The sequence below is a fragment of the Oncorhynchus kisutch genome, linkage group LG11 (genome assembly GCF_002021735.2).
Source record: "Oncorhynchus kisutch isolate 150728-3 linkage group LG11, Okis_V2, whole genome shotgun sequence".
In the NCBI taxonomy this organism is placed as follows: domain Eukaryota; kingdom Metazoa; phylum Chordata; class Actinopteri; order Salmoniformes; family Salmonidae; genus Oncorhynchus; species Oncorhynchus kisutch.
This window is the reverse complement of record NC_034184.2, coordinates 75,696,815-75,720,965: the sequence shown is the minus strand read 5'-3', so window position 1 is coordinate 75,720,965 and position 24,151 is coordinate 75,696,815. Positions and strand designations below refer to the sequence as shown.

The window sequence follows — 24,151 nt, the reverse complement described above, 5'->3', positions numbered from 1 at the left end:
TACTTCCAATTTACGCTTCGACCACAAATATGAGAAAAGGAGGAGTCAACGACATTATTTGGGTATGAGTTAACAGAATATTAACTTTTGAAAGTGAGATTTTAACTGGACAGTTACTTTAAAGCTGCAGCATTCTTCCACTTACCCTCCCATTTATACTGTGTTTTCAAAATGTGTTTTCAAAATACCCCTCCATATACCTCTTAAAATACCCCTCCATATACCCCTTAAAATACCCCTCCATATACCCCTTAAAATACCCCTCCATATACCTCTTAAAATACCCCTCCATATACCCCTTAAAATACCCCTCAAGAGAGGCATAATAAGTCATGTCAAACTGTGTAGAATTGCACAACAATTTCGCCCTTGATCGAAGCACACAGTAGTGTTCTGAAGTGATATATAGCAGAGCTGAGAGTCTAACCTCTTAGCACCACCTAGTGGCCAACTGGGACTACACAGTGTGTCTAAGGTGGAATAGGACCACAGATTAAGAACAAATTCTTATTTACAATGACCGCCACCAAATGACAAAAGGCCTCCTGCGGGGACGGGGGCCTGTGATTAAAAATAACAAATAAATACAATATAAATATAGGACAAAACACCATCATGACAAGAGACAACACAGCACTACATAAAGAGAGACCGAAGACAACAAAATAGCAAGGCAGCAACACATGACAACACAGCATGGTAGCAACATAACATAACAACAACATGGTAGCAGCACAAAACATGGTACAAACATTATTGGGCACAGACAACAGCACAAAGGGCAAGAAGGTAGAGACAACAATACAACTGTCAGTTAGAGTGTCCATGGTTGAGTCTTTGAATGAAGAGATTGAAATAAAACTTTCCAGTTTGAGTGTTTGTTGCAGCTCGTTCCAGTCGCTAGCTGCAGCGAACTGACAAGAGGAGCGACCCAGGGATGTGTGTGCTTTGGGGACCTTTAACAGAATGTGACTCTACAGACCGGTCAGTGAGTACAATGAGGGGATGAGGGCCTGCTGTGTGTCACCTTCATACACATGCACTGACCTGGCTGTAGAGAGAGCAGCAGGGGGGCTGTAGATAGTAACAGTGTTTTATTTATGTGATGGCTGCTCCTCTATATATTATTACACCTTTAGAAACACACTGACCATTCAGAGAGAGAGACATTATTATGAGAGAGTGTGGAAAGAGAGGGGGTAGAGAGAGAGAGATGATGGGAGAGAAAAGAGAGATGAGGGGAGAGAAGCGAGAGATGAAGAGAGAGATGAGGGGAGAAGAGAGAGATGAGGAGAGAGATGAGGGGAGAGAACAGAGAGATGAGGGGAGGGAACAGAGAGATGAGGGGAGAGAACAGAGAGATGAGGGGAGAGAACAGAGAGATGAGGGGAGAACAGAGAGATGAGGGGAGAGATGAGTGAAGAGAACAGAGAGATGAGGGGGGAGAACAGAGAGATGAGGGGGGAGAACAGAGAGATGAGGGGAGAGAACAGAGAGATGAGGGTATGACAATATTAGAGACACATATTTTCATTAGATTACACAGATCCACAAAGAATTCCAAAAAACAAATCCAATTTTGATAAACTCCCATATCTACTGGTTGAAATATCACAGTGTGCCATCACAGCAACAAGATTTGTGACCTGTTGCCACAAGAAAAGGGCAACCAGTGAAGAACAAACACCATTGTAAATACAACCCAGATTGATTTATTTTCCCTTTTGTACTTTAACTATTTGCACATCGTTACAACACTCAGTATATATACATAATATGACATTTGAAATGTCTTTATTCTTGTGTAATGTTTACTGTTAATTTGTATTGTTTATTTAACTTTTGTTTATTATCTACTTTCACTTTATTTGGCAATGTTATCGTGTGTGTGTGTGTATATATATATATACATATAGATATATAATACCTGGAATACCAAGCCCATTCCAGTGGAAAACAGAAAGCTCAGTGCTCCAGGCTTCTGCCTCATAAACATAGGATATATGATGTTCTATAATAGCTTTCAGAACACATTATATATATATATATATATATATAGCACGCACGCACGCACGCACGCACGCACGCACGCACGCACGCTTTTCAGCTGACCCTCAACTTGTGTTGGTTGATTTACCCCAGCTTCACTTCATGGTCAAAGACAGAGTTAGTTCCACTTCCAGGTTATATTGTGTTAGATCCACTTCCAGGCCACAGAGGTGGAACTACTTCTGGGTCACAGTGAAGTGGTCTCCGTCTGCAGGATGGACTGGGCTCTGGAGTTCCGCTTGAAGTGGGTGGAGTTACGGCTGATTGACGCATTATGTAGAAGGCAGTCCCACCCGATGTAATGCTTTAATGACACACTCCTCCACATCCTCTTCAGTTCCCCTTGGACCTTGCCACACACACACACACACACACACACACACACACACACACACACACACACACACACACACACACACACACACACACACACACACACACACACACACACACACACACACACACACACACACACACACACACACACACACACACACACACACACACACACACACACACACACACACACACACACACACACACACACACACACACACACACACACACACACACACACACACACACACACATTAAGATTCAGAAAGTATGGTTACCGAGAACATGAGGTGAAATGTAAGAGTAGCTCACCTCGGTGTTGAGGAAGCAGTAGAGAGTAGCTATCACCAGACCCTGGAGACCACAACATATGGCAGCATCAACTCAGCTTCTAAAACACACTGTACAGTGTATTCACAAAGTATTCACACTCCTTGACCTTTCCACCCTTTGTTGTGTTACGGCCTGCATTTTAAATGTATTCAATTGAGATGTTGTGCCACTGATATACACACAATACCCCAAAATGTCAAAGTGGAATAGTGTTTTTACAAATGTTTACAAATGAAAAGGTGAAATGTCTTGAGTCAATCAGTATTCAACTCTTTAGTTATGGCCTACGTAAGTTCAGTTGTACACATGTGCTTAACAAGTCACATAATAAGTTGCATGGACTCACTCTGTGTGCAATAATAGTGTTTATCGTGATTTTTAAATTACTACCCCATCTTTGTACCCCACACATACAATTATCTGTACCTCAGCTCTGTCAAGGTACCTCAGTCGAGGTGAGCAGTGAATTTAAAGCACAGATTCAACCACAAAGATCAGGGAGGTTTTCCGAAGAAGGGCAGCTTTTGAATATCCCTTTGAGCATGGTAACATTATTATTTACACTTTGGATGGTGTATCAATACACATAGTCACTACAAAGATACAGGCATCCTTCCTAACTAATTTGATGGAGAGGAAGGTAACCACTCAAGGATTTCACCATGAGGCCAACTAAAACAGGTACAGAGTTTAATGGCTGTGATAGGAGATAACTGAGGATGAATCAACAACATTGTAGTTTTTCCACAATACTAACATAAATTACAGAAATAAAAGATGGAAGCATGTGCAGAATATTCCAAAACACGCATCCGGCAATAAGGCACTAAAGTAATACTGCAAAAAATGTGGCAAAGAAATGTACTTTTTTTTCTTAATACAAACCATTATGTTTGAGGCAAGCATGGAGATGACTGCATCATGTTATGGGTATGCTCTTCATTGGCAAGGACTTTTTTTTATAGTCCTTGCTAATGACAAGCATACCCATAACATGATGCAGCCATAATAAAAATAAATGAAATAGAGCTAAGAACAGGCAAACAAAGTTGATGCTTCAACAGACACTGAGATGAATGTTTCTGAGTGGCCTAGTTACAGTTTTGACTGATATCGGCTTGTCCAGCAATGATCAACAACCAACTTGACAGAGCGGATTCTAACAGGTACTGACTAAGGGGTTGAAAACTTACAGTGCTGTGAAAAAGTATTTGCCCTTTCTGATTTTCTGTATTTTTGCATATTTTTTTGATGATGAATGTTATCAGATCCTCAACCAAAACTTTAGATAAAGGGAACCTGAGTTTACAAATAGCAAAAAAAATGGCACTTATTTTATTAATTTAATTAACAGTTAGTTAGTGCAATACCCAATTCCCCCATGTGAAAAAGTAATTGTTCCCTTACACTCAATAACTGGTTGTGCCACCTTTAGCTGCAATGACTCCAACCAGATACTTTGTGTAGTTGTTGATAAGTCTCGCACATCGCTGTGGAGAAATTTTGGCCCACTCCTGCATCCAGAACTTTGACTAGGCCATTCCAAAACTTCAAATGTGTTGCTTTTTAACCCTTTTCATGTAGACTTGATTGTGTGTTTTTGGAGATTTGTCTTTCTGCATGACCCAACTGCACTTCAGCTTCAGCTCACAGAATTCATGGTTCCTATTAAGGCAAGTCGTCCAGGTCCTGAGGCAGCAAAGCATCCCCAAACCATCACACTACCTGAGCTTAAAAGGTACAAATCTGTTGTTCTAGCCCTGAGCAAAGCAGTTAACCTACTGTTCCAAGGGTTGGGTTAAATGCGGAAGACACTTTTCAGTTGAATGCATTCTGACTAGGTATCCCCCTTTCCCTTTATGAGAAAAAAAACAATTTAATAAATGTTTGAATAAGGCTGTAGTGCAGCAATATGTGTGGGGTCTGAATACTTTCCGAATGCACTGTATATATAAAAGTATGTGGACGCCCCTTCAAATGAGTGGATTTGGGTATTTCAGCATAACGCGTTGCTGACAGGTGTATAAAATCGAGCACCCAGCCTTGCAATCTCCATAGACAAACATTAGCAGTATAATCACCCTACTGAAGAGCTCAGTGACTTTCAACATGGTACCGTCATAGGATGCCACCTTTCCAACAAGTCAGTTCATCAAATTACTGCCCTGCTAGAGCTGACCCGACCCATCGAATTGGAATGCCAACTGCGAGCCAGGCCTAATCGCCCAACATCAGTACCCAGCCTTGCTAATGCCCTCGTAGCTGAATGTATGCAAGTCCCTGCAGCAATGTTCCAACGACTAGTGGAAAGCCTTCCCAGGAGAGTGGAGGCTGTTATAGCAGCAAAAGGGGGGACCAACTCCATATTAATGCCCATGATTTTGGAGTGAGATGTTCGACGAGCAGGTGTCCACATACTTTTGGTCATGTAGTGTATTTATATACCTGGAATGACCCCAGTCCCAGGTCAAACTAGATAGGGTTAGGGTTAGGGGGGTAAAAGGTTAAAGATCAGGGGTTAAGGTAGTGGTATACCTGGAATGACCCCAGTCCCAGATCAAAGATAATCTTATATTCTGCCATCCTGTCGCTCTCTGTCTCCACCAGGTAGACAAACACCATGTAGTTGACTCCAAATAGAGGAATCAGCAGCAGGGTGGACTTAGCCAGACACCTGCAACACACAGGTATGTAAGAATAATCTAAACAAATGTGATGGGTTGTTGAGAGAATATCTGTATTATGATTGGTTGTTGGAGGGGTACCTGTACTGTGATTGGGTGTTCCCGCCCACGTCAGAGCAGAGTAGTTTCTGGACCAGGATACGGATGATACTGATGAACAGAACAAAGTTGATCTGATGAGACAAGAGACCTCCATTAGAATGAGTAGGACATGAGTAGGGCAGTGGTGGTCATGAAATTTCGTCAGTCACTGACTGTAAAGCATTAACTGTCGATCTCACGGTAATTGACTGTAATTGACCGAGGCTGCAGGTAGCCCCGGCAGGGTAGCCCATAGTCCTATAAAACATATAGGACTATGGGCTATTATGAAGAATACAATTGAACAAAGCTGAATAAAATAGAAAGGATCTTTTCTCCAACGATTTGAGGAGGTGCGTACATGCGGCGATTCTGTGTTGGTCGGTTAACAAAGAAATTGGTACTCCTATATGCTTCATTTAGAGTTATTCATGTAACTTTCGTTGTTCTACAAACGGCTACGTTTAGATTTTTAATACATTCTAAGGCTGCATGATACGACTGTAATGATGATTTGAAAAAAGTCTCTTGAAAGGCATGAGCTGTGCATAGTGTTTTGCGCAGGCTGTTCACACTTCATCAGTCTCTCATTCACAATTTGACAAGCACTTGATAATGCCTAGAATTTCACAGCGGTATCCCCTTTGTGTGGCCGTACTGCACCCTAAAACAATCCATGCCTTTTGTGACCAGTGGCCGTTATACCCATATCCCTGAGTGCTGTGCGATAGATCGCAAATTAATACAACCATCAACCAGCATCCCAAAAATGTTTTTACGCAATGTGTCTGACTCAACAGATCAGAAAGTTTAGCTTGAAATGTTGATGAACTATTAGGCTATTTCTTCACATTATAAGCGCAGCAATGCACACATGGTAGTAGGCTATAAGAGTGAATGTTCCACTAGCGGGAAAACACCATTATCAAAAGGGACCACATATGTAATTATGCATGGAACGCTTCTATTATAAAGGTGTATTTTATATGGTGAAAATGTTCTTCCCCAAACTTGAAACTCACACTGCTTATGTATGTAGTTAGGCTCTATACACCTTGTAAAGCAGATTAATGTGCTTCATTTTAAGAAGTTATTTGGCCACTTTAGTTATTTGGCCACTTTAGTTAAAACAGATAGACCTATGGGCTAGGCTACATGAGGTGTGATACTAACCTTATTAAAACATATAGGACTATGGGCTAGGCTACATGAGGTGGGATACTAACCTTATAGGACTATGGGCTAGGCTACATGAGGTGGGATACTAACCTTATTAAAACATATAGACCTATGGGCTAGGCTACATGAGGTGTGATACTAACCTTATTAAAACATATAGACCTATGGGCTAGGCTACATGAGGTGTGATACTAACCTTATTAAAACATATAGGACTATGGGCTAGGCTACATGAGGTGTGATACTAACCTTACAGGACTATGGGCTAGGCTACATGAGGTGTGATACTAACCTTACAGGACTATGGGCTAGGCTACATGAGGTGTGATACTAACCTTATTAAAACATATAGACCTATGGGCTAGGCTACATGAGGTGTGATACTAACCTTACAGGACTATGGGCTAGGCTACATGAGGTGTGATACTAACCTTACAGGACTATGGGCTAGGCTACATGAGGTGTGATACTAACCTTACAGGACTATGGGCTAGGCTACATGAGGTGTGATACTAACCTTATTAAAACATATGGACCTATGGGCTAGGCTACATGAGGTGTGATACTAACCTTACAGGACTATGGGCTAGGCTACATGAGGTGTGATACTAACCTTATTAAAACATATAGACCTATGGGCTAGGCTACATGAGGTGTGATACTAACCTTACAGGACTATGGGCTAGGCTACATGAGGTGGGATACTAACCTTATTAAAACATATCGCAAAAAAAGGCATTGTTTCTTACGCTGGGCATCATTCACAAGTGATAATATGTCATTCACAAGTGATCACCCATCAGACTATTCTTAATTTAATCTGGTCTTTACATACACTAAATAATATATGTGTGACATTTGTTTTAATTTAGAATGGACCATTATGATGCAACTTCATTGAAATATCAGCAGTGGGACAAAATACACAGCTTTTCCCCGGGTTTATTTTCCTGCCAGCCAGGTAGGCTATACTCCTGTTGTAAAGAGAAGCAATGCGCTTGATATTAGGAACGCTGAGAAATAAATATAGTAGGCATAGCCTATAGAAAGCTTTTTAGTAGAGGCCATCACTCTGTTTTCTGGCTCAAAAGCGTAGCCTATAGAAATGTTGGGCAACATGAACTCATGGGCTCTCATGAAGTGTGTGATTAGATTTTCGATAACATTTGCATTGATGTCAGAGTGGTTAGAGGGACAATAGAGTGCTTGAGTACCAGGCAGTTAGCAAGTTTGATAGGATACTAATGACCATCAGCAGCATCAGAGCTTGGAGAAGCCTAATCACTGCGACTAAATGGTGATGTGGAATTTGACTGCCTTCATGAATACAGTCACCGCAACAGCCCTAGACATGAAACCCCATTTTGGCACTAAGGGAGACAGCAGCCCAACCCTGTTTCTGCTAGTTTGTTCAGTGACCCAAAGGGCTTGATGATGGACGCCATTACTGCTCTACTGATACTCACTATCACAGATGCCATTATGGGCCAGTTGATCACCCTCCTAGGGGTAGGAATGTCATTCCTCTCCCAGCAGCTACACACACCCCCACACACACACACACACACATTGATTAGTCGCATGTTGATGAGCTTGTGAGATGGGGAGATGTTCATTCGCCTGTTGATGATGTCAGAGCAGACTCACTCGGTGTCTTCCAGATACATCCTACAGAAGATCCAGATCACCAGAAATACTGAGGGTAACCCTGAGAAAGACACAGAGAGAGAGAGAGAGAGAGAGAGAGAGAGAGAGAGAGAGAGAGAGAGGAAGAAAGAAATAAAGAAAGAAGTAAGAGAGAGAGAAAGAGAGGTAATGAGAGAGAGAGAGATAATGAGAGAGAGAGAGAGAGATAATGAGAGAGAGAGATAATGAGAGAGAGAGAGAGAGAGAGAGAGAGAGAGAGAGAGAGAGAGAGAGAGAGAGAGAGAGAGGAAGAAAGAGAGAAAGAGAGAGAGAGAAAGAGAGGCAATGAGAGAGAGAGAGATAATGAGAGAGAGAGATAATGAGAGAGAGAGAGAGATAATGAAAGAGAGAGAGAGAGCGCAAGAGAGAGAGAGAGCGAGAGAGAGCGAGAGAGAGAGAGACAAAATAAAAACCCTCCAACCCAAAAAGGCCTGTAGTGTTGATGGTATCCTCAATGAAATGATCAAATATACAACAAATTCCAATTGGCTATACTAAAACTCTTTAACATCATCCTTAGCTCTGGCATCTTCCCCAATATTTGGAACCAAGGACTGATCACCCCAATCCACAAAAGTGGAGACAAATTTGACCCCAATAACTACCGTGGAATATGCGTCAACAGTAACCTTGGGAAAATCCTCTGCATTATCATTAACAGCAGACTCGTACATTTCCTCAATGAAAGCAATGTACTGAGCAAATGTCAAATTGGTTTTTTACCAAATTACTATACAACAGACCATGTATTCACCCTGCACACCCTAATTGACAACCAAACAAACCAAAACAAAGGCAAAGTCTTCTCATGCTTTGTTGATTTCAAAAAAGCCTTTGACTCAATTTGGCATGAGGGTCTACTATACAAACTGATGGAAAGTGGTGTTGGGGGTAAAACATACGACATTATAAAATCCATGTACACAAACAACAAGTGTGCGGTTAAAATTGGCAAAAAACACACATTTCTTCACACAGGGTTGTGGGGTGAGACAGGGATGCAGCTTAAGCCCCACCCTCTTCAACATATATATCAACGAATTGGCGCGGGCACTAGAAAAGTCTGCAGCACCCGGCCTCACCCTACTAGAATCCGAAGTCAAATGTCTGCTGTTTGCTGATGATCTGGTGCTTCTGTCACCAACCAAGGAGGGCCTACAGCAGCACCTAGATCTTATGCACATATTCTGTCAGACCTGGGCCCTGACAGTAAATCTCAGTAAGACCAAAATAATGGTGTTCCAAAAAAGGTCCAGTCACCAGGACCACAAAAACTAATTCCATCTAGACACTGTTGCCCTAGAGCACACAAAAAACTATACATACCTTGGCCTAAACATCAGCGCCACAGGTAACTTCCACAAAGCTGTGAACGATCTGAGAGACAAGGCAAGAAGGGCCTTCAACGCCATCAAAAGGAACATTATTTTCAACATACCAATTAGGATTTGGCTAAAAATACTTGAATCAGTCATGGAGCCCATTGCCCTTTATGGTTGTGAGGTCTGGGGTCCGCTCACCAACCAAGACTTCACAAAATGGGACAAACACCAAATTGAGACTCTGCACACAGAATTCTGCAAAAATATCCTCCATGTACGACGTAGAACACCAGATAATGCATGCAGAGCAGAATTAGGCCGATACCCACTAATTATCAAAATCCAGAAAAGAGCCGTTAAATTCTTTAACCACCTAAAAGGAAGCGATTCCCAAACCTTCCATAACAAAGCCATCACCTACAGAGAGATGAACCTGGAGAAGAGTCCCCTAAGCTGGTCCTGGGGCCCTGTTCACAAACACAAACACACCCTACAGAGCCACAGGACAGCAGCACAATTAGACCCAACCAAATCATGAGAAAACAAAAAGATAATTACTTGACACATTGGAAAGAATGAACAAAAAAACATATTTCCCTCAGATTACACAGATCCACAAAGAATTCGAAAACAAATCCAATTTTGATAAACTCCCATATCTACTGGGTGAAATTCCACATTCTTGTGACCTGTTGCCACAAGAAAAGGACAACCAGTGAAGAACAAACACCATTGTAAATACAACCCATATTTATGCTTATTTATTTTATCTTGTGTCCTTTAACCATTTGTACATTGTTAAAAACGGTATATATATAATATGACACTTGTAATGTTTACTGTTCATTTTTATTGTTTATTTCACTTTTGTATATTATCTACCTCACTTGCTTTGGCAATGTTAACACATGTTTCCCATGCCAATAAAGCCCTTGAATTGAATTGAATTGAATTGAGAGGAAACCAGACTTCATTGAGACCCATAATTTAAACAGCCACTAAACAGCAGCCTATAAACTACACACCATGGACACAGTCCGTAATACTCAACCAATACCTGCTAAACACAGGGAACATTAAGACAATGGATTACTTCTGTCAGGGGCTGAAGGATGTAGTAATAACAACTAGTCCAGGAAGTGACATTGGATAAACAGAGAATAGTGAGAGAGAGAGAATATTACAACAGTGTTCATACTGTGAGCATACATTTATTATACTGGGAATAATACACTCTTTGTCACCGCCATGGTTAAAGAGAAAGAGTGTGTGTGTTCTTACCCCAGCCGATTGTGAGGTAGACAGCGAGGTGTGTATATGAATAGGTTACCAGGAGCAGTGTCTGTAGGTAGAGCCCCTCCACCAGCAGCCAGAAGAAGTTAGCCATTATGAAATAGTTAAACATCACCAAACTGACCTTACAGCCCACCTAATGTACACACACACACACACACACACACACACACACACACACACACACACACACACACACACACACACACACACACACACACACACACACACACACACACACACACACACACACACACACACACACACACACAGAAACCACACACACAAACACACGCACGTACATACACACCACACACACACACACACATGCACAAACGCACGCACGCATACACACGCACGCATACACAAAAACACATGCACACACAGAGTTAGCCATGTGAGTTAAACACCATCAGACTAACTTCACAGCCCAACTACAAATATCACAATTTTCCTATACTGTGTTAACACTTGTACACGTTTACAGTCCTTGGTGACAGACATCTGCATACATTTTACAATATAGATAGAGTGTGAGTCTCACCAGTGAGGGCTGTGTGCTACAGTCAGTGTTTTGGTTCTGGGAGAAGATGACAGAGTCTTTAACCAGCACAGCCACCGCTCGCAAGATGAACGACACAAACAGGTTCACATGGATGTAGTTCCTAGTGCAGTGGAGCCTCCTACACACACCAACACACACACCCACATGCACACACAAACACACACACACGCACATGCACACAGTGTGAAAGGAGGTATGAGGTCAGGATAAGAGTGTTTATAAACAGTGTCAACTTGTGAATTATGGGAATTATAAACATCCAAAGGTCCTTGATAACCCCATGTATTAAAAACACAGGACATCACACACACTGCCAAAATACTACCCCTGTGCGTGTGCGTGTATGTGTGTGTATGTGTGAGAGAGAGAGTGTGTATGTGTATGTGTATGTGTGTGTGAGTGTGTGTTACCTGATCAGACAGAGGGTGAATGTAGAGGTGACGAGAGCAATAATTGAGAGGCTGTGGCCCAGAGTGTACAGAGTCTTCACCACTGAGTAGAACAGCAGCTGGTTGAGTCAAACACACACACACACACACACACACACACACACACACACACACACACACACACACACACACACACACACACACACACACACACACACACACACACACACACACACACACACACTCTGTCATGTACACACACACATATTGCAACGCACCAGCTACTGCAAGGAACACACACACACTGGCACACATAGGAGTACATTCTGGATGCCCAGTAAAAAGCATTGCTGTTGTCAAAATAGTCTGTGTCTCCTCAATAACTTATTTCCTAAAGAGTTTGGGATGCAACAGATACATGGTTGCAACTGCAATGCTTAGCTTCAACCCTGCATGAATTCCTCCTGCCCTCTCATAGATGTTATAATCACAAGAGGTTGGGGAATAACAGCAGCTAGTGTGTGTGTGAGTGTGTGTTTGTATGTGTATCAGTCTGTCTACTCTTCATCATTCTCCTCCCCATCACCCTCTCATTCTTATAAACAACATTCCCCTAGTCTGAGACACTATCAGACTCAGACACACACACACACACACAATAATAAACTGTTTAACCCTAACTATGTGCTTTGTATTTTATCCCAAAATGTGAGCACTAACTTTAAACTTTCACATCTGACCCCTGACCTTGACCCCGGAACCTCCTCTTGGAGAGAGACAGTCCAGACGCTTCTCTACAGAGATGGAAGGAATGGAACCCAGACAGAATCCTCTCCTCTGACTGTGGAATCTCAATGGAACACGTGAGAGGGTCTGGACTCACTCAACCATAGAGGCTGTCATACAACAGAGACACACCACCTGAACACGCCAAGTATACCCTATGACTCTCTACTCTGGCACACAGGGAACAGACACACAATCAGAGGTAGGGGATGAGAAACATGAAATGTTTAGTGAGTTCGAAAAGTAATTTTCCTTGGCTCCTTTACCCAATAACCCAAGCAGACAAAGGAGAAGATTCCATCTGAGGCACAACTGACTGAATAACCTGTTCCAGCTCAGTGCAGTGTCTGACTAAGTAGTGATTTAGTGGAGTCCATTCTGGTTCAACGGTCACAGTTCCTGCACCATGTTGGGTTACTAACTTTGGAGTTGCTGTGGCAGAACTACCTTGTTAGGTTTGTTGTCGCTGGACCAGCAGACCGTGCTGATGCTGGGGTAGATGTCAGACCAGCCAGCCTCAGTACAGTTCCTACTAAAGGTACCTAACAGAGAGAATAAACAGCAATATAAGGACGATGTAAAGTACGGTCAATGGAATGATGGAGGGATGGATGTGTGTTTACCATGTCGTCCGAAGAGGTGTGTGAGAGCAGGGGGGCAGGAGAGAGTCACCTCTTCCCCTACTGCTGCTGGGGCCCAGCATGAGATGTTGTCCCATAGACCACCACATCCTACACACACACACACACACACACAAGCATGCATGTCTGACTTGTGTACGTTTGTGTGTGTGTGTGTACATGTGATGATAAGTTCTGTTTGACATTAAGGGAATGTTATCCAAACTTTAAAACATAGTAGTTCCCCTAAATAACAGAAAACTGGACACTCAAACATTAAGGGAAAATAAATCTTCACATATGGGTAACATTACAAAAACGTTCTTTCTCCCTAGAATTGTTAGCTGGGTATTTTGTTGGCTCTACAGTCAGAAAAATCAGGTGAATCCTGTCTGTGTTGCTGAGCATCTATAGGAAATGGGTCAGGTTTCTGTGTGTGTGTGTGTGTGTGTGTGTGTGTGTGTGTGTGTGTGTGTGTGTGTGTACTTGTGTGTACTTGTGTGCGTGCGTGCATGCATGTCTACCGGGAGGCTCTAGTGATTGTTTCTCCAGCTGATTGTGACACTCTAGCTCCGCCCTCTGCAGCTCCCAGATGAAGTGACATGTGGGATTTCTCCCGCTGACTTCCTGGACAGAGATGAAGTAGAAAAACAGTCAGTGTCTCAATGGTCTTTAATGCCTCCTCTCCTCGTCTCCTCATCTCCTCGTCTCCTCTCCTCATCCCCTCTCCATATTGTCTGTACAATTAGGAATATTGGAACAGAGGAGAAACACTGTGAGAGATGGAGAGAGACAGGAGGGTGGAAAGAGAGAGGGGCGGTATAGGGAGGTGGAAATATACAAAGAAAGAGGGAGACAGAGAGAGATTCTTTCATTCCATTAGATATAGCTCACTATTTGTAGAGCAGGTAATCCCATCTGGGGTACGCCAAATAAAAATGTGATTCACTTTTTAAAAATAAATAAAATAATAAAAAACATTTTTAAATAAATCTTCACATTTTCAAACAGTCCATTTATATTTTCCAATGGGGCTATACATTTGGATGAGTTTTTTTTTAGCCTCATTTCACTGCCCAAATAAAATGAAACCATCTAGTGTTCAGCGATATAACAACACATTGTCTAATACAGGTAGCCTTGTCAAATAATTAACATCCAATCACATTAACCGTTACTCTCTCGCGGGAAACCTTCACTCTTGCGCAGACATTTAGTAACAAAACATGACCATTTGAAAAATAAGCCACAGGAGTTTTTTGAGTGAGAAAAAAGGCACATTTCAAGTAGTAAGACATGTATAAAAGCAACAGACACCATTAATAACAAGGGGCTAGAAGCATCTTATGGTGAGCTACCGAGTGGCTAGGACAGACAAGCCCCACACTATTGTGGTGGACTTGATTATTCCTGCTGCCGTGGATTTGGCTGGGACAATGCTGGGGGAAAAGGCCCAAAAAACTACACAGACAATGACTTCATCAAACAACACTGTTTCACGACACATCAGTGACATGGCAGGAGATGTTTTGAAACAATTGCTGCTTCGCATAAAAGCCAGTGATTAATATGCGTTACATCTGGATGAGTCAACAGACGTGGGGGGCCTGGCACAGCTCCTGGTATATGTCCGTTACGTTTATAGGGGGTCAATTAAGGAAGACATCCTCTTCAGCAAACCACCAGGACAACATGAGAGGATATTATTAAAGTACTGGACAGCAGGGCCTCCCAGGTGGCGCAGTGGTCTAAGGCATTGCATACTAGCTGTGCCACCAGAGATTCTGGGTTCGAGCCCAGGCTCCCGGCCGCGACCAGGAGGTCCATGGGGCAACGCACAATTGGCCCAGCGTTGTCTGGGTTAGGGAGGGTTTGGCCGGCAGGGATATCGTTGTCTCATCGCGCACTAGCATCTCCTGTGGCAGGCCGGGCGCAGGTGTACGGTGTTTCCTCAGACACATTGGTGCGGCTGGCTTCCGGGTCGGATGTGCGTTGTGTCAAGAAGCAGTGCAGCTTGGTTGGGTTGTGTTTTGGAGGACGCATGGCTCTCGACCTTCGCCTCTCCCGAGTCCGAACGGGAGTTGCAGTGATGAGACAAGACTGTACAGTGGGGCAAAAAAGTATCCCAAATGGGGAGAAATAAAAAATAAAAAAAAGGTACTGGACAGCTTTGTGACATCAAATTGACTTTGGTGGTCAAGATGTGTTGGTATCTGTACTGATGGTGTAAAAGCCATGACATTGTGGAGTGGTAATGTGCGTGCAAGCAGTTGCTCACGACGCCACTTGAGTACACTGCAGCATCCAATGAGAGGCTCTTGCTGCCAAGGGAATGCCTGACAGCTTGAAAGATGTTTTGTACACTACAGTGAAAATGGTTGACTGCCCCTGAACTCTCGTGTATTTTCTGCATCTTGCAATGATATGGGCAGCGACCATGTAACGCTTTTACAACATACAGAAATGTGCTGGTTATCAAGGGGCAAAATATTGACACGTTTTTATAATTGAGAGACGAGCTCAAATCTATTGACCAAAATGTTCACTTGTCTGACCGGTTGCCTGATGATGAGTTTCTCACATGACTGGCCTATCTGGGTGATGTTTTTTCTCACCTGAATGATCTGAATCTAGGATTACAGGGACTCTTCCACAACAATATTCAATGTGCGGAACAAAATTGAGGAGCTCTTTTCTGTCTGCATTATTTTGTGTGCAAATTAACTCAAGCTTACGGACGATGTCAAATAAGATATAGCGAAGCACCTGAGTGAGCTGGGCACACTATTACACAGGTACTTTCTCGAAACGGACGACACAAACAACTGGATTCTCGTTATCCCTTTCATGCCCTGCCTCCAGTCCACTTACCGATATCTGAACAAGAGAGCCTCATCGAAATTGCAACAAGCAGTTCTGTGAAAATTTTATTGAATCAGAAGCCACTGCCAGATTTCTGGATAGGGCTGCGCTCAGAGTATCCTGCCTTGGCAAATCGTGCTGTTAAGATTAAGACACTGATGCCCTTTGTGACCACGTACCTATGTGAGAGTGGGTTCTCAGCCCTCACTAGCATAACTAAATACAGGCACAGACTGTGTGTGGAAAATGATTTAAAACTGAGACTCTCTCCAATACAACCCAACACTGCAGAGTTATGGGCATCCTTTCAAGCACACCCTTCTCATTAACCTGTGGTGAGTTATTCACATCCTTCTCATTAACCTGTGGTGAGTTATTCACATCCTTCTCATTAACCTGTGGTGAGTTATTCACATCCTTCTCATTAACCTGTGGTGAGTTATTCACATCCTTCTCATTAACCTGTGGTGAGTTATTCACATCCTTCTCATTAACCTGTGGTGAGTTATTCACATCCTTCTCATTAACCTGTGGTGAGTTATTCACATCCTTCTCATTAACCTGTGGTGAGTTATTCACATCCTTCTCATTAACTGGAGTTTCACCTCCTCTCATACCTGGCATAACCTGTGGTGAGTTATTCACATCCTTCTCATTAACCTGTGGTGAGTTATTCACATCCTTCTCATTAACCTGTGGTGAGTTATTCACATCCTTCTCATTAACCTGTGGTGAGTTATTCACATCCTTCTCATTAACCTGTGGTGAGTTATTCACATCCTTCTCATTAACCTGTGGTGAGTTATTCACATCCTTCTCATTAACCTGTGGTGAGTTATTCACATCCTTCTCATTAACCTGTGGTGAGTTATTCACACCCTTCTCATTAACCTGTGGTGAGTTATTCACATCCTTCTCATTAACCTGTGGTGAGTTATTCACACTCTTCTCATTAACCTGTGGTGAGTTATTCACATCCTTCTCATTAACCTGTGGTGAGTTATTCACATCCTTCTCATTAACCTGTGGTGAGTTATTCACATCCTTCTCATTAACCTGTGGTGAGTTATTCACATCCTTCTCATTAACCTGTGGTGAGTTATTCACATCCTTCTCATTAACCTGTGGTGAGTTATTCACATCCTTCTCATTAACCTGTGGTGAGTTATTCACATCCTTCTCATTAACCTGTGGTGAGTTATTCACATCCTTCTCATTAACCTGTGGTGAGTTATTCACCATTTTTGATTAACAAAATGTTTTATATGTAAGATGGCTAAATAACGAGCAAAATTATTGATTATTATTATATTATTATTTGTGCCCTGGTCCTATAAGAGCTCTTTGTCACTTCCCACGAGCCGGGATGTGTCAAAAACTAACACTCATTCTTATGTTTAATGAATGCAATGTATAGTGTTTGTGTGGCAGGCTTACAATGATGGCAAAAAACAACATTTGAGAGTGGGCTGACCCTGGTGCTAGAGGGGTACGCAGCTGGAGGTTGAATGTTTGAAGGGGAACGGGACTATAAAAAGTTTGGGAACTACTGGTGCAGAGGGTTAAAGGCATCGGGTACTAATCATGACCCCCCCCCCCCCCCCACACACACACACACCCCACCCCCCTTCACACAGACACCAGATACTACATATGTCTTCTGACTTGCAGGCTTTAGGATATTTACTCACAGACCAGCAGAAACTGTGTGTGGTGTTTATATGCTTATATTGTGTGTGTGTGTGTGCGTATGTCATGCGTGTGTGTGTGAGTGCGTATGTCATGCGTGTGTGTGTGTGTGCGTATGTCATGCGTGTGTGTGTGCGTATGTCATGCGTGTGTGTGTGAGTGCGTATGTCATGCGTGTGTGAGTGAGTGCGTATGTCATGCGTGTGTGTGTGAGTGCGTATGTCATGCGTGTGTGTGTGTGTGCGTATGTCATGCGTGTGTGTGTGAGTGCGTATGTCATGCGTGTGTGTGTGAGTGCGTATGTCATGCGTGTGTGAGTGAGGTTCAGCTGGGTGGTCTGTTTTGTTTCTATTGTGAAATAGCAGCTTCGCCTGGCCACAGTTCAGGACTGTCACTGTGTTTATACTCCTCAACCCCTCCCCAGCATCGTCCACATCCTCAGAGGAGCTGTGTTCCTTTTGGAGCTAAGCTACCTGTCACCAGAACACAAACAACCAATAACACATCGCCTCATGACCGTCTCAATCAATCACACACTTCCCTGTTACCGTCTCAATCAATCACACATCACCTCACCACTGCCAATCAGACCTGGAGACACTTAACACCCTATAATATGACACGTCTTTCTGATATATATTTACATCCAGTTCTCAATGTCCTGATGCTGTGTGTGAGAGAGAAAGATCCAGTGGGCACCAGTTATCTCTGGTGCTCCTCCTGGGACCTTTTATAGAGAGGAAGGAAGGAAGCCCTCAGGCACAACACCTGTAAAACAGGTTAATTAAATAATCACAACAACAAAAAATATATAAATATATATAACACACGCACGCTCGCACTCTCACACACACACACACACACACACACACACACACACACACACACACACACACACACACACACACACACACACACACACACACACACACACACACACACACACACACACACACACACACACACACACACACACACACACACACACCTGACCCATTTCCCATAGATGCTCAGCAACACACAGACAGGATTCACCTGATTCTTCTGACTGTGGAGCCAACAACATACCCAGCTAACAATTCTAGGGAGAAAATGTTTTTGTATTTTCAGCCATAATGTTCCCTTAATGTTTGAGTGTCCATGTTTCCTCCGTTAGTTCGGGTCATTTTTGATTTGATTTATTTAACCTTTATTTATTTAGATAAGTCAGTTAAGAACAAATTCTTATTTACAATGACGGCCTCCCCCGGCCAAACCCCTAACCCGGACGACGCTGGGCCTGTTATGCGCCGCCCTATGTTTTACAATATTTGGAAGTTGATTAAATATTTTGGTAGCCTACAGCACAGTCTTTTCAGCAGGAGCCATTTACTTTCCAACCTGTGTTTTCCCTCGATTGTATTTGAAATATTGCAAAATGCCTGTTTTGTCTGCATGCTGTTTTTTCACTGACAGATTTGCCATGTGTTCCCGATTGTAGGCTATTCCTTGTTATTGGGCTACAATCCACAGCTAGGCTATTTAGAAAATAAGCTAATGATCCGCTGTGTCTAAATAGGCCTTCTCATGGTGTAGTAGGCTATTCTGAATGATTTAATTTATTTCTGAACAGACAGCAGTAATTATATAACTTTGGCAAATGCATTTCAATGTATCAGGGTTACTGCAGCTCCTCCAGAACCCTTCAAACAGCTATGACTCTATAAGGAAATAAATGATGAAGTGCAACTCTGGAGAGATGAGAGTTGCCGGCTCATGTCTATCAGAGCAGAGGGAGAGAGATCATAGAAAACTAATCTCATTCTGTTCTGTCAGGATCCAGCTGAAATTTAGCACTGCATATACCATGTAGAACAAATGTGTCTCTGATAAGGAATCACATCTGCTCTCTTCATTGGATTTCTATCTGGAACATTCCTAATTTGTTGCTTCTGATAGAAACATGGCCCAGGTGGTAGCGTTGCTTCTGATAGAAACATGGCCCAGGTGGTAGAGTTGCTTCTGATAGAAACATGGCCAAGGTGGTAGTGTTGCTTCTGATAGAAACATGGCCCAGGTGGTAGCGTTGCTTCTGATAGAAACATGGCCCAGGTGGTAGTGTTGCTTCTGATAGAAACATGGCCCAGGTGGTAGCGTTGGTTCTGATAGAAACATGGCCCAGGTGGTAGTGTTGCTTCTGATAGAAACATACCCAGAACATGGTTACCATATACTGTATATTTACAGTAGCATGTCTGTAATTTCTCACATTTGCCTATTAAACAATGAGGATGCCAGTTATAACAAATGAATACACAACACGTTTTAATGTGGAAAAAAATACTAATTGCAACAGAACCACTTGGGACGAGTAACGGAGTAATATAACGAGTTACTGTCTTCAAATATAGTAATATTATTACATTTACCTTGTCAAGTAAGCTGTATATTACTTTCAGAAGCATACTGTATCTCTACCGGTGTGTTTAAAGCTTTTTCTCATGCTAATGGAATTCATGCTGTAGCTTAACTCGCTTTAACTCGCTTCCCGCTTAAACTTTCCAAGTGGAAATGCTCCCATTATTTTGAGTTAATTGAGGAGAAAGAGAACAACATTTTAGTCAAATGCAAACACCACATCAAACCTGAAAAAGCATCTGGAGGTCGTGCTCAATGGCACAAAGTCAAAGTTCCAGAAATGCATGAAAGAGGAGAAATCTTTAGACATTATGAGAATAAAGATGGATAAATAATATTTACATGTTCTATGTATGTTTGGTGGGACGTTGGTGGAATATTCTCCCAACCCACAGAAAACTGGACACATGGATGTTCTTGCAGCGTTCTCATTTAACATGTCTAGAACATTCATATCTTACGTTCTTAGGAACATGGCAACCATGTTCTATGTATGTTTGGTGGGACGTTGATGGAATATTCTCCCAACCCACAGAAAACTGGACACATGGATGTTCTTGCAGCGTTCTCATTTAACATGTCTAGAACATTCATATCTTACGTTCTTAGGAACATGGCAACCATGTTCTATGTATGTTTGGTGGGACGTTGGTGGAATATTCTCCTAACCCACAGAAAACTGGACACATGAAATGTGTCTAGAACATTTATTTCTTTAGTGCTGAGAACATGGTAACCACATTCTGGGTAAGTTATATTTGACATTAAGGGAATGGTCTCTGGGAAACATTCCTTGCACATCGCTGGAACATTCTTATGACCTAATGAGACTCTTAAGGGAACATTCTCTAAAGTTGTGGGAACGTTTGTTGTTAGCTAGGTATCAACTATTCTAAGAGACCAGTCTTGATTTGAAATTTGAATCATATTTGAGAAAGATCGATAAACCACAGTTTGTCTACATCTAGTCTCATACTTACACATACAATTCTGAATGAGCCTCCAGCTCTCTAGGAATATGAAGGTCTGTCTCACACACACAGCCGTAAACCCACACACACTTATAAACATGCATGATTTCTGAAAGTCCATTAGTAGCCTATAGATGACAAATGTTGCCTGGTCAATTAGTCTACTCACCGTAAGTAAAAGGCAGAGCGCGAGGAGCAGCAGACCGACCCATGACCGCTCCATGGTAGCAGGCAGCACATGAGCTGGTAGTAGGCTACTCCGATGTGCACCGTGGGGGTCTTGTCTCACCCAGCTGAACTCATGTGGTCACTCTTACGGCGTAGCGCGAGGGCAGAGCCCCGAGAATATTTCACCCTGAAAAACTCACATCCATAATGTTTATAAATCTGTTGGTGTTGGCGAAGAAAATAACAACAGTTTGTAAATGCAAAAATAAAACATCCAAACAGCTGTTGGTAGGCTACAGGTATGGAGAGAAAGAGGGAAAAAGAGAAAGCAGGGAGACTAAGAAAAATAAAGAGATGACTGGAAAGGTGGAGAGGCAGTTGGCGCCAAAGAAGCTGTGAGGGCGGTTTGTGACAACAGATCTCTCTTCCCCATTAACTTATAGCACTGGGTGCGGCTTCCATCACCTCTGTCCATCAGCCTCGATCCACACCTTTCTGCTAAATTAAATACAATTAGAGTTGGATAAATGTAGATAAACTTAGATTTTTTTCCACCAGGATTTATACAAGATACTACCCTCTACATCAAAATCTTCAATCCAAATCCCATTCCTAAAACCTTGATTTTGGACTAATTACCTGAATGGATTCTTACTACCAAGGACTAGCAAGAAAAAACTTCTAACAAACCAAAACCTGCAGAAGAAACACAGCGGAAACCTGGAAACACCATCAAAACAAAACTGAGTGAGTAATGTTCAATAATCTCTAGGTCATTTTCTTATATAAAGCTAAGTAAATAGGCTACTAAACTACCAAGCTGCTAGGACAGAACTGACCTGGCTGCAACTTCAATTAGCACGGAGGTGTGAAACGAGATGTGTGAAATCTCTGGCAGGAGAGTTTCACAGCCTCCCCCACCCAAATGCAGAGGCCTTTGAAATCCCCTGCTCCATGGCATATCCCTGTGCAGATGTCATCACAGTACAGTACACCTTCGATATAAAACATATCAGTGTACAGAATAAGTACAAAACAAGCTCCTCAAGGACAATCCAGAGACCCTATTTGCTGACTGCTAAAAAGAGGGGAACGTAAGCAACTTAATGTTCCACACAGACCCTCCCCTGGGCACAGTGCTGTATTAACACAGACCCTCCCCTGGGCACAGTGCTGTATTAACACAGACCCTCCCCTGGGCACAGTGCTATATTAACACAGACCCTCCCCTGGGCACAGTGCTGTATTAACACAGACCCTCCCCTGGGCACAGTGCCATATTAACACAGACCCTCCCCTGGGCACAGTGCTATATTAACACAGACCCTCCCCTGGGCACAGTGCTATATTAACACAGACCCTCCCCTGGGCACAGTGCTATATTAACACAGACCCTCCCCTGGGCACAGTGCTGTATTAACACAGACCCTCCCCTGGGCACAGTGCCATATTAACACAGACCCTCCCCTGGGCACAGTGCTATATTAACACAGACCCTCCCCTGGGCACAGTGCTGTATTAACACAGACCCTCCCCTGGGCACAGTGCTGTATTAACACAGACCCTCCCCTGGGCACAGTGCTATATTAACACAGACCCTCCCCTGGGCACAGTGCTGTAGTAACACAGACCCTCCCCTGGGCAAAGTGCTATATTAACACAGACCCTACCCTGGGCACAGTGCTATATTAACACAGACCCTCCCCTGGGCACAGTGCTATATTAACACAGACCCTCCCCTGGGCACAGTGCTGTATTAACACAGACCCTCCCCTTGGCACAGTGCTGTATTAACACAGACCCTCCCCTGGGCACAGTGCTATATTAACACAGACCCTCCCCTGGGCATGGCACAGTGCTATATTAACACAGACCCTCTCCTGGGCACAGTGCTATATTAACACAGACCCTCCCCTGGGCACAGTGCTATATTAACACAGACCCTCCCCTGGGCACAGTGCTATATTAACACAGACCCTCCCCTGGGCATGACACAGTGCTATAAGAGCACACTACTCCTATGTCAAGACAGAGGGTATTGGAGAGGAGAGAGAGAACACATGTCACAGCTAAATGTAGTGAAGGAGAAGGGAGGGGAACACATGGCACAGCTAACGGCAGAGTGGGAGGAGAGACAGAAACACATGGCACAGCTAACAGCAGAGAGGGAGGAGAGACAGAAACACATGGCACAGCTAGCAGCAGAGAGGGAGGAGAGACAGAAACACATGGCACAGCTAGCAGCAGAGAGGGAGGAGAGACAGAAACACATGGCATAGCTAACAGCAGAGAGGGAGGAGAGACAGAAACACATGGCACAGCTAACAGCAGAGAGGGAGGAGAGACAGAAACACATGGCACAGCTAGCAGCAGCGAGGGAGGAGAGACAGAAACACATGGCACAGCTAACAGCAGAGAGGGAGGAGAGACAGAAACACATGGCACAGCTAACAGCAGAGAGGGAGGAGAGACAGAAACACATTGCACAGCTAGCAGCAGAGAGGGAGGAGAGACAGAAACACATGGCACAGCTAACAGCAGAGAAGGAGGAGAGACAGAAACACATGGCACAGCTAACAGCAGAGAGGGAGGAGAGACAGAAACACATGGCACAGCTAACAGCAGAGAGGGAGGAGAGACAGAAACACATGGCACAGCTAACAGCAGAGAAGGAGGAGAGACAGAAACACATGGCACAGCTAACAGCAGAGAGGGAGGAGAGACAGAAACACATGGCACAG

The 24,151-nt window shown here is 43.2% G+C and overlaps 1 protein-coding gene across 1 annotated transcript; it reads right to left on the bottom strand.

Moving 5' to 3' along the window:
• Positions 1 to 1,689: 1,689 nt before the first annotated feature.
• LOC109898998 (vasoactive intestinal polypeptide receptor 2-like) lies at positions 1,690 to 21,948 on the bottom strand. The gene is made up of 13 exons (XM_031835120.1): positions 21,412 to 21,948; positions 13,848 to 13,950; positions 13,327 to 13,434; positions 13,151 to 13,245; positions 11,939 to 12,036; positions 11,508 to 11,646; positions 10,952 to 11,099; positions 8,310 to 8,370; positions 8,129 to 8,198; positions 5,484 to 5,575; positions 5,254 to 5,392; positions 2,698 to 2,739; positions 1,690 to 2,398 (listed from the first exon to the last, which is right to left on the bottom strand). Exons 1-13 carry the CDS (start codon positions 21,463 to 21,465, stop codon positions 2,237 to 2,239), a joined length of 1,311 nt encoding a protein of 436 aa, XP_031690980.1. The 5' UTR covers positions 21,466 to 21,948; the 3' UTR covers positions 1,690 to 2,236.
• Positions 21,949 to 24,151: the final 2,203 nt, after the last annotated feature.